Source organism: Olea europaea, chromosome 13, assembly GCF_002742605.1.
Source record: "Olea europaea var. sylvestris chromosome 13, O_europaea_v1, whole genome shotgun sequence".
In the NCBI taxonomy this organism is placed as follows: Eukaryota; Viridiplantae; Streptophyta; class Magnoliopsida; order Lamiales; family Oleaceae; genus Olea; species Olea europaea.
In genome coordinates this window covers 12413529-12428036 of record NC_036249.1, presented here as the reverse complement: position 1 = coordinate 12428036, position 14508 = coordinate 12413529, and the positions used below count along the sequence as shown (strand labels likewise).

The following is a 14508-nucleotide window of genomic DNA, read 5'->3' as shown; positions in this document are numbered from 1 at the left end:
AAAAGAAGCTCTCCATTTTGTTTTTGACACCTTATCAATCTTTGAAAAAATATGTAATTGGAAATATACAATGAGCATTATACACAAGGCATGTTACGGTGACACGACTTACAAGGTGTAATTTTTTTCAGATGGGGACAAGAAACATTTTCTATTTTCTAGATAATTTAATATTAGGATGCGTTTGATTGTAAGCATCGAATTTATATTGAAAGAAAATAAATTATTTACATGAGAATTGTTAATTAAATGTACTTGATTTTCAATTTAGAAAATGTTATATTTATCGATTTTTTATTCATGAGTAGATGAGAGGGAGAAGGGGAGAGAGGGGGGTACATGAGAGAAGAAGAGAGAGAATTAACTTAAAAATAAAAACCTACGCACCTAAAAGAAAATATTTTCCTCGTTTTCAAGGAAAATAAAGTCATATGACTAAAAGTAGTAAAATATTTTTTATGGGGAAAAATATCAATCAATTAATACAGAAGTAGGAATTCGGGTGAAAAATGACATTTTCCACGAAAAAAATTTGGCAAGCACCCTTAATGTTTAATTACAATCAATGTTAATTATTTATGTGAATAGTTTATCATAATGTTTTATGTTTGGTTATAAATATTATCAACAATTTATGTCCAACGGTTACGTTTTTTCTTTTTCTTTTTTGCCAGCATAGATGCAATAATCCTTTCCAGTAGCCGTAGGAAATTGAAGTATTTGAAATTAAAAGCAAATTCAAGATTATTAATCTTAATTTATTTGGATGTTAAAATATGGTTACTTTGAATTTGATGCAAAAATATATTATTTGACTTTTGTATTTTTCAATATTTGAATTTTTTTTTTTAAAAAAAGAAGTTAATTTGACTGAATCACAATTACGCTTATTACCTTCTTTCTATTTTTTAAATTTTCTTATATTTTAAATTCTTATAGTTAATTCTCATTCTCATTAATTGCCTGCAATGTTTATTCTTTCTTTATTTTTATTTATTTATTTTTTGTTGGCTGCTTGAGATATTTTTCTTTTTTTCCCATTTATAATATTATTGACAGAAAAATTATTATTGTAACTTTTATTTTTTTCCGTATTATTCTCGGTGGTAATTATTTAATTTTAGTGTTTCTAATACTTTGTTTATTAACGAAAACTTAGTAAATTAAATTGATTAAAAAAAAATCTTTCAATTATCGGTGGGGAAAGTGGACTTCAGGATTTCGTTGGTAAAACTATTTTGGACCTGCAATTATGCTATTTGTACAATCGTAGATGACAATCTTTATTGCTATCATCACATCCATCCATTTTTAAAATTGAATAATGTAATTTGTAGTCGCTCACCACGGTAGTCGTCCTACGTGACATCTACATGACAGATGATTATTTGATACATTAATATGGTAATTTTTTATTAACTCATACATCAAATAACCACATGTCATATAAATGCCACGTAAGACGACTGTCGTAGTAAGCAACTACGAATTATATTATTTTTTTAAATTATCAAAAACTGTTTTTTAAATCATTAGTTTGGATTTCGCCACCTCCAACATTGTCAACAATGTTTGTCAACTAGCATTGTACAAATAGTTTAATTCTTTAGACCTATAATTCCTAAAGTTTCGGGCTTACCTAATTGTGGTATCTTAATTAACCATCTTATGTGACTCCAATATTGATATTAGTTGAGATGGGCATTGTGTTGGGAATTAAGAGAAATTCCTGATTTGCGTACACAATCTTTATTTAGACAAATATTAAGAACCAAGATATAAATAGAAAATATGGAGAGAAACAACGCAAGAAATTTTGAATAAATATTCAAGGCATGAATTTCAAGGGTTCATATAATAAATTCATACTCTAATAATAAGTTTATTTTCGGGTTTAAAGTACATACAAATATCTAATTATCTCAATAGGAAAGATCAATTTTACCGTAATCTCAAAACCAACACTGCATTATTCTAAAGTCTACCTCAAAGTATCTTTTATTAATTGTTAATATTAAATCTATTTTACAATTTAAAACATTGACTAGGCATCATACAATTATATACTTCAAATTCTCTTTTAATAATTAATTAATGGGTTAATTTCACAAATGGTCACTGAACTTATGCAAAAATTACAAAATGGTCACTGAAGTTTAAAACTTTCAGAAATGATCACTTAGATTTCGGGCGGTTTCACTAATGGTCACTGAAGTTTTTAAAACTTGTACAAATGATCACTGAAGGTACCAAATGATTCTAATTCAAACTTAAGGACCAAAACACGTGAACATACAAAATTTTGAGGACCTCAGGTGCAAACTTCCGACTAGTGGAGCAAAGGCAGTGAATTTGGAGGATTTTGAGCCGCCACCTATAAACCACCACAACTCCAACCTCCGACCACCTTGCCGCCAAACCAACATACCACCTTGAAACCCTCACTTCACTCTTTCCAACTCACCTAACCAATGGCCGAAACTCCATTAGATCTGCCTGAAATTTTTGGTCAAAGACGGCTTCCCATGCAACCAAAAAGGGCCAAAAATTGCGACATCAAATTCGGACCATTCAGCCCAATTTTTGGCGCCGACAACGCTACCCATGGTAGCGGACCACCACCCCTATTTTCGCCTCTTCATGGGTCATCCAATGAACATATGGGTCACTGCCGATTTCGAACCAAACAAATCAAAAAATAAAGATCTCCAGCAATTTTTTTTTCACAGCAAACTCAGACCATTCAGCCCCAATTTTCAACGTCGGCGACGCTACCCACGGTCGTAGACCACCACTCCTAGGACCGCCTCTTCTTGTCACTTCCAATAAACCTATGGGTCAACGCCAATTTTGAACCAACAAGGTTGAATCGAACTAACTAGTCCTGCGTATCGAATGGAATGAGAAATCAAATCTGCATCCTTCAATTCCTCCTTCCCCACATCATTGAATCACAAAATTGGTCCCAATCGAGTCTCCAGTAGCATCATACGACCATGAATAATAATTCAATTGCACCAATTAATCTAGAAATGACCCCAATCATCAAATGAAGCCAATTTTTGGGGGCTTTTAAAGGTAGCCAAAAGTTTGCACCTGAGGTCCTCAAAAATTTGTATGGTCACGTGTTTCGGTCCTTAAGTTTGAATTAGAATCATTTTGGTACCTTCAGTGACCATTTGTGCAAGTTATAAAAACTTCAATGATAATAAGTGAAATCGTCCAAAACTTAAGTGACCGTTTCTGAAAGTGATAAGTGTATTTTATACACTTATTTGATATCTAAAATAATGATATTTGATAATTCTTTTGACAAATTATATCCTAAATTTTTGTATTTTATGTTTAATAGGTAAATTTTAGCATGAAAAGGGAATTGAAGGAAAGAAGCACAAACTAGCAAAAAATGGCAAAATTCAAAGTACAAGGACCAACTTTCATTACTTGAAAAATATAAATCTTCGAAGAAAATACTACATTAATTGGGCAGCATTTGAACTTTGGAATAAAAGTCACAAGTCAATTGGACCTTTACTGGATTAGAATTAAATTCAAGGTAAAAATTCATATGTCAGGTGTATTCTTTACACCATTTCAAAACCCAGGTAAAATGTTTGAAAATTCAAAATTTAGGTATGAATTTAATTAATTAAAAATATTTATTAAATAAATATAATAAAGTCACAGTTTAACAATTTTTGATCACAAATTCATAATTATAGGTCACAAATTGATTTATTGGTCACATATCATCAAATTAATTGGTCATAAATTTTTTCGAGGTCACAGATAAAAAACATTTTAGGTCACAGATTATTTTTTAGTCACATATCATCAAAATTTAAGATCACAAACCAAATTATTGAGGTCACAGATTATTTTTTAATAACAGATTATCAAATTTTAAGGTCATGGACCAAATTTTAAGGTCACAGACAATCGCCAACAGAAAAAACACACCGGCAATCAACACCAACCACCAAGCACCCCACCTCGATCCCGATCCACCGCCACCTCTATCAAATCTCCAACCACCAACCACCACCTCGACCATCATCAGAAACCACCAAGACCGTCACCACCAATCACACAAACCCCCCAACCCACAACCTCACCAACATAACTACGTCTCCTAACACAACCACGACCAGAAACTCCAAACAATACACCCCCGGCACCTCTTAACCTCTATATCACCACCCAAATCATGACACCGCCAACACCACTGTACTCACGGTACCACCACAAACCAGATTCGAAGCCACCAACCTACCGCACCACATCTGAACCACTGGAAATTGATCAACAGACCACTGCACACCGACGTGCCACCACCACCGCATCCTCACCCACCATCACCGTAACCAGCCACACCACTATCTCACAGCATTGATCTGAGACTGAATGTCACTGCGGGGACTAGGATCTGAGCGCGAGCACAGTTCGCAGCAGTGACGCTCATATCCAAGCGTCACCACAACATATCGTCGGGTAAATATGGTAGACTGACCAACGATTGATGGAATCGATGACGAATGATACACGACGGCGATGAAGATGAATCGAAATGGGTGGAGAGAATATAAATGGGTACAGGGAAAGAGGGTTACGAGAGAGAGACGAGGATATGAATTTATTTAGGGTTTGGTTGGGTAGGGTGGGTATAAATATATAATACCTGATTTCTGATTAAAAAAGCTTCCAACCTGAATTTTGTATTGTCATCTTTAAATACCTGGATTTTTTTAATTTCCACTAAATTCAATCCTAGACTAATTGTAATGGGAATGGAATTCAAATGGGCTTTGAATTATGAAAGGATACAAATTTTATTTGGACCACACACAGGTGACGGAATTGGAGTTGAATTTGGTGGCAACTAGGTTTGAGTTATATATATATATATATATATATATACACACACACACACACACACACACATGTCCATTACACAGAAAAGGTGGGGCGGCTGGGAGAAGAATTGGATTTCAATTTGGAGTCAATTTTTGCTGCTGCTGGGAGGAGGAGAGAGCTGCCACATTATCAATTAATATATCTCATACGTGGAAATAGACGGCAGAACACGTACAGGAGAAAAGAACACATTGCAGTTGGCTGGAGAGAAAATACATTCACAAGAGAAGTCGGCAGTTGATTTCTTTTTGGGGAGTCTCTCTTCTAATTTAAAAAGTTGACAACTGGTTGGGGATTTTTGGCAAAAACACGGAGGAGGAAACACGCACTGAAGACAAGAGGAGGCTGCCGGTTGCTGGAATTAAATAGATAAACATACAATTGGCAGCAGCTTGGAGAAAAAATAAAGGGCTGATTCTTATTGAAATCAACCACATACATAAACAGGAACAAAAATACAGAAAGTCAGCAGCTTTGGGCAAATGTAGGCTGACTTCTTCAATTAATAAATTCAGTGGTTGCAAGAAACATGTACACGCACAGGAATAAGAAATTGAATAATAAGAGAAAACAAGCTGCTTGTTGGAAATTAAATGCCTGCTGGAATTTATATACATGAAAGACAGAAGACGTCGGCCAATTTGTTGGTCTTCAAATTCAACAATTGCAACATATTGTGAAAATAAAACGAGCTGCCTACTAGAATTTTATACGCACCAGAAATCGTTAAAATTTTTGGTGATGTCTTTTAACTCTTCCATGTTTAATTTCGACATTATGCGTGGCTAGATTTTTATATTGCTAGAATGTGATGAACCCTTATTATGAATTTTTGGTTTGAATAATTAGATTGACATTAAATTTGTTTGAAGTCTTGGATGTTTATTATGATTTAAATTACTTTTCAATTATCTGGCCATTAATTGAATTGTTTGTGAATTTTATTATCATCGAGAGAGGTAATAAGATCGTTAGCACATAGTAATAAATATTGTGAGGTTCGATAGAAGATAGAGATATAACTCTATGCTTCATATGATTTTCATAAAATGTTCTAACTTATTTAATACATTTATCATGTTCGCATCTTTCATCGAGGGATATGAAGGTCACATGAGGGGAATAGATTTGATAATTATCGAGAGAGGTTTTCAATTAAAATAGGAACATTGACCAACAAGTATGATTTCAAATTGTCAATTTAAATTGTCGAACAAAAAACGGATTAGCAAGGGGGATTCCACATCTTAGCAATACATCTCGCGAATTTGATAAATTCTTACTTTGCTTTCAATTTAGTTGCCAGATTTATTATTGTTTAGTCCCAACTTGATTTCGCTATTCGATTAAAGGTATTATTAATTTTAATTGGAATAAACACATAGTCATCGTGGGTTCGACACTCTACACACTACTATATTACTTGTTCACGATCTCGTTCACTTGCGGATAATCAAACAATCAAGTTTTTAGCGCCGTTGCCGGGGACTATTGTTTTTGACTAGTTTTAGTTAATTTTACCTTTAATCTAAATTTTTTTTTTATTTTTAGTTTTGTTCATTAATTTAGAAAATTTTTACAGTGTTTCTTGCTTTCTTTTTCAAGACTTTGTATGCGAAGTTCGAGAACTGGTGATATTGCTCAATTTTACCCAGAAATCGAACGAACATTCAACTTTCAAAGAAGACAACAGCTTGAAACATACCAAAAACAAAAAGAGGAAGACATGGCAAATGAAAATCCGAATCGACTAGCCATCGAGGCTAATTTGGGAGTAGCACAACTGAATATCGTTGCAGTGAATGAAAATGCAAGGCATGAGGGAGAGTATATGGTTTCACTGGTAATGGAAAGCCAGTCCAGTATCGTATATTCGGCGTTTTGTCAGGCAAACTTCCACCTGAGAACAGATGTCATCAACATGTTTCAAAATGCGCTACAATTTTTTGGGAAAGCTACAGAGAATCCCAACGCTCATATTTCAAGATTCCTAGACATGTGTGCAACAATTGAGTATCCGGGGGTTTCAAGCGAAGCAATTAGATTAAGGCTCTTCCCATACACATTGAGAGACTCCGCAAGGGGATGGTTAGACACTTGCCGACCACAGAGAATGACAACATGAAACCAATTGAGTAAAAAATTTCTTAGCAAATATTTCCCACCAAAAAGGATTGAAAAGCTAAGGGACGAGATCACTACTTTTCAGCAAATGGACTCAGAATGCAAGGCTTAGGAACGATACAAGGGTTTACTTCGCCGTTGCCTTCAACACGGATTGCAAAAGTGGCTTCAAATGCAATACTTCTATATTGGACTAAATCCGAAAAGCAGGGCTAATGTTGACTCCGCATGTGATGGTTCCATCACAAAGAGAACAACAGATCAAGTATATCAAATCATGGAGGATTTAGCATTTACTAGTGCACTGTGGCCTACTGAAAGAACAAGTGTAAAGAAATTAGCTGGGATACATGAGGTGGATCCATTAACTGCAATCTCAGCACAGCTGGCAGCTTTAGCTAAAAAGGTCTATAAGATGAATGTCATTCAAACAGTCGGACAAAAATGTAAGCACTGTGGAGGAAATCATGAAAGTGTTAATTGTACCGTTGGTAGTCCTTTTGCTCAATCACTAAAGGATATAAATTATGCTCAAAATTTTCAAAGACAACAACATAATAAGAATCCTAATACCTACTACCCAGGCTGGAGAAATCACCCAGGTTTTTAATGGAGCAACAATCAGGGAGCTCAGATTGCACCATAGCAGACTACACCGCTAAGTTTTGAGCAGGCTGAAAATTAGTCTTCATTGGAAGATCTTATTACTAAATTGGCGGAGATCTCTACTCAGCACATGCAAAGAACAGATAAGACTTTACAAGTTCAGGAAGCTGCTATCAAGAATTTAGAAAATCAGATGGGATAAATAGCAAAAGCACTCTCAGAAAGACATCAAGCAACACGGAAACAAATCCTAAACAGCAGGTAATGACAGTAAAAGTTATGGAGAGTGAGAAGATTGAAGCAATCACTACACACAGTGGGGTTAAACTTCCAGAAATTATAGTTGAGAGACGGGTGACAGAAAATAAAAAGTCACCTTTTACAGATGAGGAGTAGGTGGATAAATCTAAACATCTAGACAAAGTAGTTCCATCTCAAGAGCTAGAAAATCTACAGGTCAAGGTAACCGCTCTTATCAAACCTTATGTGCCTCCGGTCCCATTTCCTCATAGATTACAAAAGAAGAAGTTGGAAGAACAATTTGCAAAGTTCTTGGATATCTTCAGGAAACTTCATGTTAATATCCCATTGATTGAAACTTTATCTCAAATACTAAACTATGCAAAATTTCTGAAGGAGATCTTAGCAAAAAAGAGAATGCTTACAGATTTTGAGACCATCAAGTTAAATGAAGAATGTAGTGCCATCTTGCAGAATAAATTACCTCCTAAATTACAAGATCCAGGGAGTCTCAAAATACCTTGGTCAATAGAAAAAGATTTAAATTTTAATTGCTTATGTGATTCTGGAGCAAGTATTAACCTAATGCCTTCTTCTGTATACAGAAACTTAGGTTTGGAAGAGCTGAAAGACACATCCATCTCCCTTCAATTGGCGGACAAATCCATCAAATACCGAAGTGGAGTAGTTCAGAACGTGTTCATTAAAGTGGGCAAATTCATATTCCTAGTTGATTTCGTTATCCTAGATATAGAGGAGCCATGGAATGTAGCATTACTTATCTTCGGCAGATCTTTTCTATCAACAGGCCGAGCTATTATGGACTTTGAAAGTGGCGAACTAACATTGAGGGTAGAAGATAAGCAAGAAAAGTTCAAGATCTACAACACTATCGAGAATCCATTACAAGAAGAGTTCAGCAAAAAGGTTAAGGAGGAGTGCAATTATATTGCTGCATAGGTGCAACAACGCTCAAAGGAGACAAAGCCTAAAAACTTAGGAAGCCTGGGACGAGAAAGGAATGGAGGGTTCAAGGTTTGGAAGGCAAAACGAGGATGCAAAGTCGGAAATTGCAAGGAGTGCAAAAACTCAAGATATATGTTTAAACCACCCCGATCAATTCCTTCGTACAATCTCGCTAAAGACTATAAATTAAGCGCTTATTGGGAGGCAACCCAATCTTCTAACTCTTTTAGTTATTTTTCTTTCTGCATCGCATAGCACATAGATTTGATTTGATTACTCGGTTGCATTAGATTTAAGCACGTTTTAATTTGTAGGGTATCACCATCCTTAATACTCCCCTTAGGCTATTTAATTTATTGTTGATATTTTGATTGTTTGGGCCAAGTAACACATGTTTTAGGTTATTTGAACTTTAATATTTGATTTGAATTACTATATGCAGGAACATGATGTCGTGGAACACTCAAACCAACATAAACCAAGGAAAAAACATAATGGAAAATTTTCCTAGTCGTCACACATAAAGCCTCACACATTCAAAAAAAAATTTTGGGGAGTTTTTTAAACTTCAGTGACTATTTTGTAATTTTCGCGTAAATTTAGTGACCGTTTGTGAAATTAACCCATTAAAGAATAAATCATTCAACATTTTTTACTTTAATCTTTGAGTGTTTAACTTGATAATCTGAACTCTAAAAAATTAAAAAATCTTAGTATGGGCCAAAAGAAAGCAATCATGTTACAGTGATAGACTCAATGACAAGTTAATAAATAGAGTGACATGTGTCGATACATGATTGGACAATTTGAAAAATAAAATGGCAGCACTGTCAAAAGCCCTTGTTCAAGGAGAATTATTCAAAGAAAGATACCGTGCTTGGCTATAATTAGAAGCTAGTATTTTTAACTGATTTATTGACAGCCAAACATCATCGCTCGTCCATACATCCAAACATGACCTTGCATTTATTTCAAGATCCTAGAAGTGAATATCCGTATAATCAAGTTAAAACTATCACAATCCTTCTCTCGGGTTGAATTTTAAAATGCATATATTGAGTACAAAGTCGTATAAATTTTGGGTTCTTTACGGTGAAAAAGTGAAGAAAATCCTTCTTTTTTGTAAGTGTCATGCCCTAAATCCAATCGATTTAGGCTGTAAACACTTTTAATATATTTAATGCATTTATTTTTGGCAAGATCTATTATTTATTTAAATTGATAATCTGATAAATAATATTAAATAATAGGGTCCAAAAATTCAAGTTTAAGTGATTTGCTAATCACAATGAGTTGTGATTGTGAGATACAAATTACGTATGATTGGATCTTGAATAATTTGTGGTCGTAAGTAATAACGAGATACGGATTCGTTATTACAGATAGGCCATCATGTATGTCCTTTCTTACTTGTGAAGTAAATAGCTGATCTCACAAGCTAAAGTGTTGTAACACTTAAATGAACACGTGGATGTTCTGTTATAGAACGAAACATTGGAGACCCGCTAAGAGATTCCACATGGATAATTATCTGAGTTTCAGTGGTTAATCTCTAACGTTTGGTAGTGGAATTGGTCCTTTGACTTGAGATCATCATAGTGCCTTGTACGAGGACAGTCATGCTTTGATGGTATTGGATGTTGCTCTACTAAGGGCCGCTAATACGGCATCGTTCGGGTATGTCAAGAACCATATGAAGGTTGTGAATGATCAATAGAGGATTTGTCACTCTTAGATAGTAAGAGATTGTGATCTGCATTTCGTTCAATTAAGTCAATAACGAAATCCTTGACCAAGGTATACACATACGTCGAAAAGGAGTTTTTGACTCATATTGACTTAATAGTAGAATGAAAGATATGACCGATAATCGAGATTGACACACTTTCATATCTCGTAATTGATCGGATCACATTGACGAAGGAATTATAGTTTTATGGTAAACGAACAAGTTTGAATTTGTCATATCATATGACATTTCCTGTCACATGTGTTTCCCTAATACATTGCTAGATGTCAATCTGGGACAGCGAGTGTGAATTGGTGATAGATTAAAAGAGTATTTTAATTTATCAATTTTGATTAGATCAAAATAATATTTCACGTCGTTAGGCATCGTGATCGAGAACTTGATGGGTCGAACACAAAAGAGAATTGGAAGATTGCAATTTGTCAATTAATTAATTTAACAATCGTTGGATAAATTAATTAATTGGGTTGGTTATTTATGAGTCCGAATTAATTAATTGGATTAATTAATTCACGGACTGGATTTAATTAAATATTGGATCGGACCAGGCCAAATCGGTTTGAGCTTATATAAATACATGACTAGGATTTTCAATCTGTAGAGAATCTCATAATTCTTGCTAGCACAAGAGGTGAAAACCCTGATGGCTGTAATATGTTCTCTGTGTGGAATTCATTGGAGGCTGGACAATTGGACAGCTGTGGGAGGCAAATCCAAGTTTTTGGAACAAAAATAACGCAAATCAGTTTGCAGATCTAAGAAAATGTATAACTTTTATCACAATTCCTATCTAAATGCAAAGATGGGTCCTGGTGGGAGTTGAAAATGTTTTATTTCTGCAATGCATGTTTAAGTAAATCCACAACAATGGTATCAGAGCCAACTTTATATTTGTTAGGAATTGATTTACATGTTGATTAAATTAAAAGTTGATTTAATCATGTTTATTCCTGAATCTAGCAATTGTAGTGTTTAATTTTATTTTTTCAAATTTTTTTTTGAAAAACAAAATAAAAATAAAATAGATCGAAGGCGGGCAGTGGCGCCGCACAGTAGCACGCTGCTGGGCTGTAGGCGTTGAGCGCTGCTGGGTAGCAGGGCCTTCGCACTGCTAATTTGGGCAACAAGACCCGCCACCATTGCCTTCCGGGGGGCCGATGCCACTAGAGAAATAAATAAATAAATTCATCTAGGGTTTCTGTAGAAAGAGATTGGGGATGGGGGCCTCTTCCGAAATTTATGAAATTTCGGAGTGGCTCCTGCAATTATGAAAATGGGGTTAAATTTGCAATTTTAAACATGGACTTGTTCTGCAATTTGTTGAATTAGAAGGGCCGGCTTTTAATTTTAATTTTGGGCCAATGTGTAAATTTCAAAAATGTGTTTTGAATTTAAATTTTAAATTGGGATTTAAACTTGTATTATTAATTGGGTTTGACCCGTATTTTAAATTGGCCCAAAGTTAAAATTATATTTAAAATTAATGTTTTTATATTTTGTTAAAATTAGATTTTAACTTAAATATTTAATTTAATTCCATATTATTAGAGTCGGACTCTAATCTTATGTTAATTAAAATTTGATTTTAGTTAATATTACCTCCCTAATATATATTGCAATTAGAGTAGGACTCTAATTCAATAATTAATTAAAATTTGATTTTAATTAAATTATCACACCCTAATTTTTATAGAATTAGAGTTGGACTCTAATCCGGAATTTGATTAAAATTTGATTTTAATTAAATAACTTCGCCCAGTAATTATGAAATTAGAGTTGGAATCTAATTCGGGATTTAATTAAAATGTGATTTTAATTAAATATGCCCACCAATTAAGTTAATTAATTAATATGATTAATTAATTATTTAATTATTTCGATCCCTTTTTTTTTTAAAGTAAGTTTTGACGACTATAATTGCTAGATTCTTGAGACATTGTATATGATATTAGATATTATACATAGGAAACATTTATGTGATGAATGTTTATTTATAGATGATTATGGACTCGACCATGTGGATGTGTTGAATGATTAATTTAATTCTTGTCGTTTTATTGGCCTGCGAGCCCTTAATTGTTTTGGACCTACAAGTCCATTATTATTATTATTGTTGTTGTGGGCCTACGAGCTTTTTATTATTTTGGACCTGCGAGTCAGTTGTCGTTATTATTATCATGGGCTCGTGAGTCCAATTTCATTTAAGCCTGCGTGCCAACTAGTATAGGATACATGTTGCAGCTGGACTAATTGAATGCGTGAGAAAAGGAGGAAACCATGGAGATGGTGCATTGATATTAATTCAATGTTGTACCCCCTAAGAATTGACCAACTAATCTTCCCTTTGGTTCGGGAAAACTAGATAGAATAAGTTCATAATTATCCATACTATTATTTGTATATTTATTCGCAGAGTTGATACATGATTATATATATATATATATATATTAAGTTAAGTCCCTCGTTAAAATATTAAGTCAGTATTATTTGCCTTTTCCATCATTATAGTGAAAAACGAGAATCCTAAATCGACCTCAGCTTGTTGAGTACACTCAAGGCTGGTATATTTGGGATATGCTTGACACTATGAAATATTTGATATTTCTGAATGATGGGTTTGACTTAACTAAAATTTACCTTTTGTTGAGTACACTCAAGGAGATAAGTTTTAGAGGAATGTTAATCTAACACATAAAATGAGAGTTGTCAGCTTAATGATCTGGGAGTTGTATGGAGATACAATTGATAATAATATCTACCTAGATGTTTTATTAAGATTTGTTGAGTACACTATAAATCTTGATATAACAAATGGGATCCCAGTCCACTGGGAATCAAATGTGGATTCTAATAATTTATGTATGAGGGTCATGAATTTATTTTTAAACAGTGGGAGCATGTTTAATTAAAGTCCATATTGAATTTGTGCAAATGCATTATAATACATATTGATTCTATATTTTTCGTCATTTACAACTTTTGAATCATGAGTAATCATATGAATTTCGGAGGCATACTGGATGCCAACAAATTGACCGGACCAAATTTTCTCAATTGGCACTGCAATTTGAGAATCGTTCTCAAGCATGAGAAAATTGGGTATGTCCTTGAGCAGCCCCTTGCAGAGGTACCTACTGAAAATTCCACCGAGGAAGAGGTGACTGCTTATAACAAACACAGTGATGACGATAACACTGCAGCATGTGTGATGCTTGCAGCTATGTCACCTGAGTTGCAGAAGCAGCATGAGAGTATGGATGCTTACACTATGATTTTTAATCTCAAGGAGTTGTATGATGAACAATCTCGTGTGGAGAGGTATGAGATCTCCAAACAACTGTACCGGTGCAAAATGGCAGAAGGATCTTCAGTTAGTGCTCATGTACTAAAGATGATTGGTTTCATTGAGAAATTGGCTCAATTGGGTTTTATCATGGATCACGAACTAAGTATTGACTTGGTTCTACAATCTCTGTCAGCTAGTTATTCGTAGTTCATTATGAACTTCAATATGAATAAGATTGAATGCACACTCCCTGAGTTGCTTAATATGCTTAAAACTATGAAGCTCAATGTCAAGGTTCTACTTCAGGTACTTTTGTTATCGAGGTTAATATGTCTACTTCATTAGCTTCTTGGGTATTAGATACCGAATGTGGATCTCATATTTGTATAAATATGCAAGGATTAAAGAGAAGTAGACCACGATAAAAAAGAGAAGTTGACCTGCACGTGGGGAATGGAGCAAGAGTTGCTGCATTAGCTGTAGGAACATACTTCTTACCATTGCCTTCGGGCTTAGTATTAAAATTAGAAAATTGCTATTTTGTTCCTGCTATTACTAAAAACATTATTTCTATTTTGTGTTTGGACATGAATGGTTTTTCAATTAATGTTAACAACAATCG

General features: G+C 34.2%; 1 protein-coding gene across 1 annotated transcript; it reads left to right on the top strand.

Annotated features, from left to right (window-relative positions):
* Nucleotides 1-7210: 7210 nt before the first annotated feature.
* Nucleotides 7211-8844, top strand: LOC111408456. The gene is made up of 3 exons (XM_023038211.1): nucleotides 7211-7640; nucleotides 7808-7998; nucleotides 8041-8844. The coding sequence occupies exons 1-3, from the start codon at nucleotides 7211-7213 to the stop codon at nucleotides 8842-8844; spliced, it is 1425 nt and encodes a 474-aa protein (XP_022893979.1).
* Nucleotides 8845-14508: the final 5664 nt, after the last annotated feature.

Bases quoted from the DNA above. Each gene is read 5' to 3' on its own strand.
- LOC111408456 (XM_023038211.1), top strand. From the start codon at position 7,211: ATGCAATACTTCTATATTGGACTAAATCCGAAAAGCAGGGCTAATGTT. The intron at 7,641-7,807 runs GTTTTTAATGGA...TTACAAGTTCAG, and splicing joins AGGCTGGAGAAATCACCCAG to GAAGCTGCTATCAAGAATTT. The intron at 7,999-8,040 runs GTGACAGAAAAT...GATGAGGAGTAG, and splicing joins AAATTATAGTTGAGAGACGG to GTGGATAAATCTAAACATCT.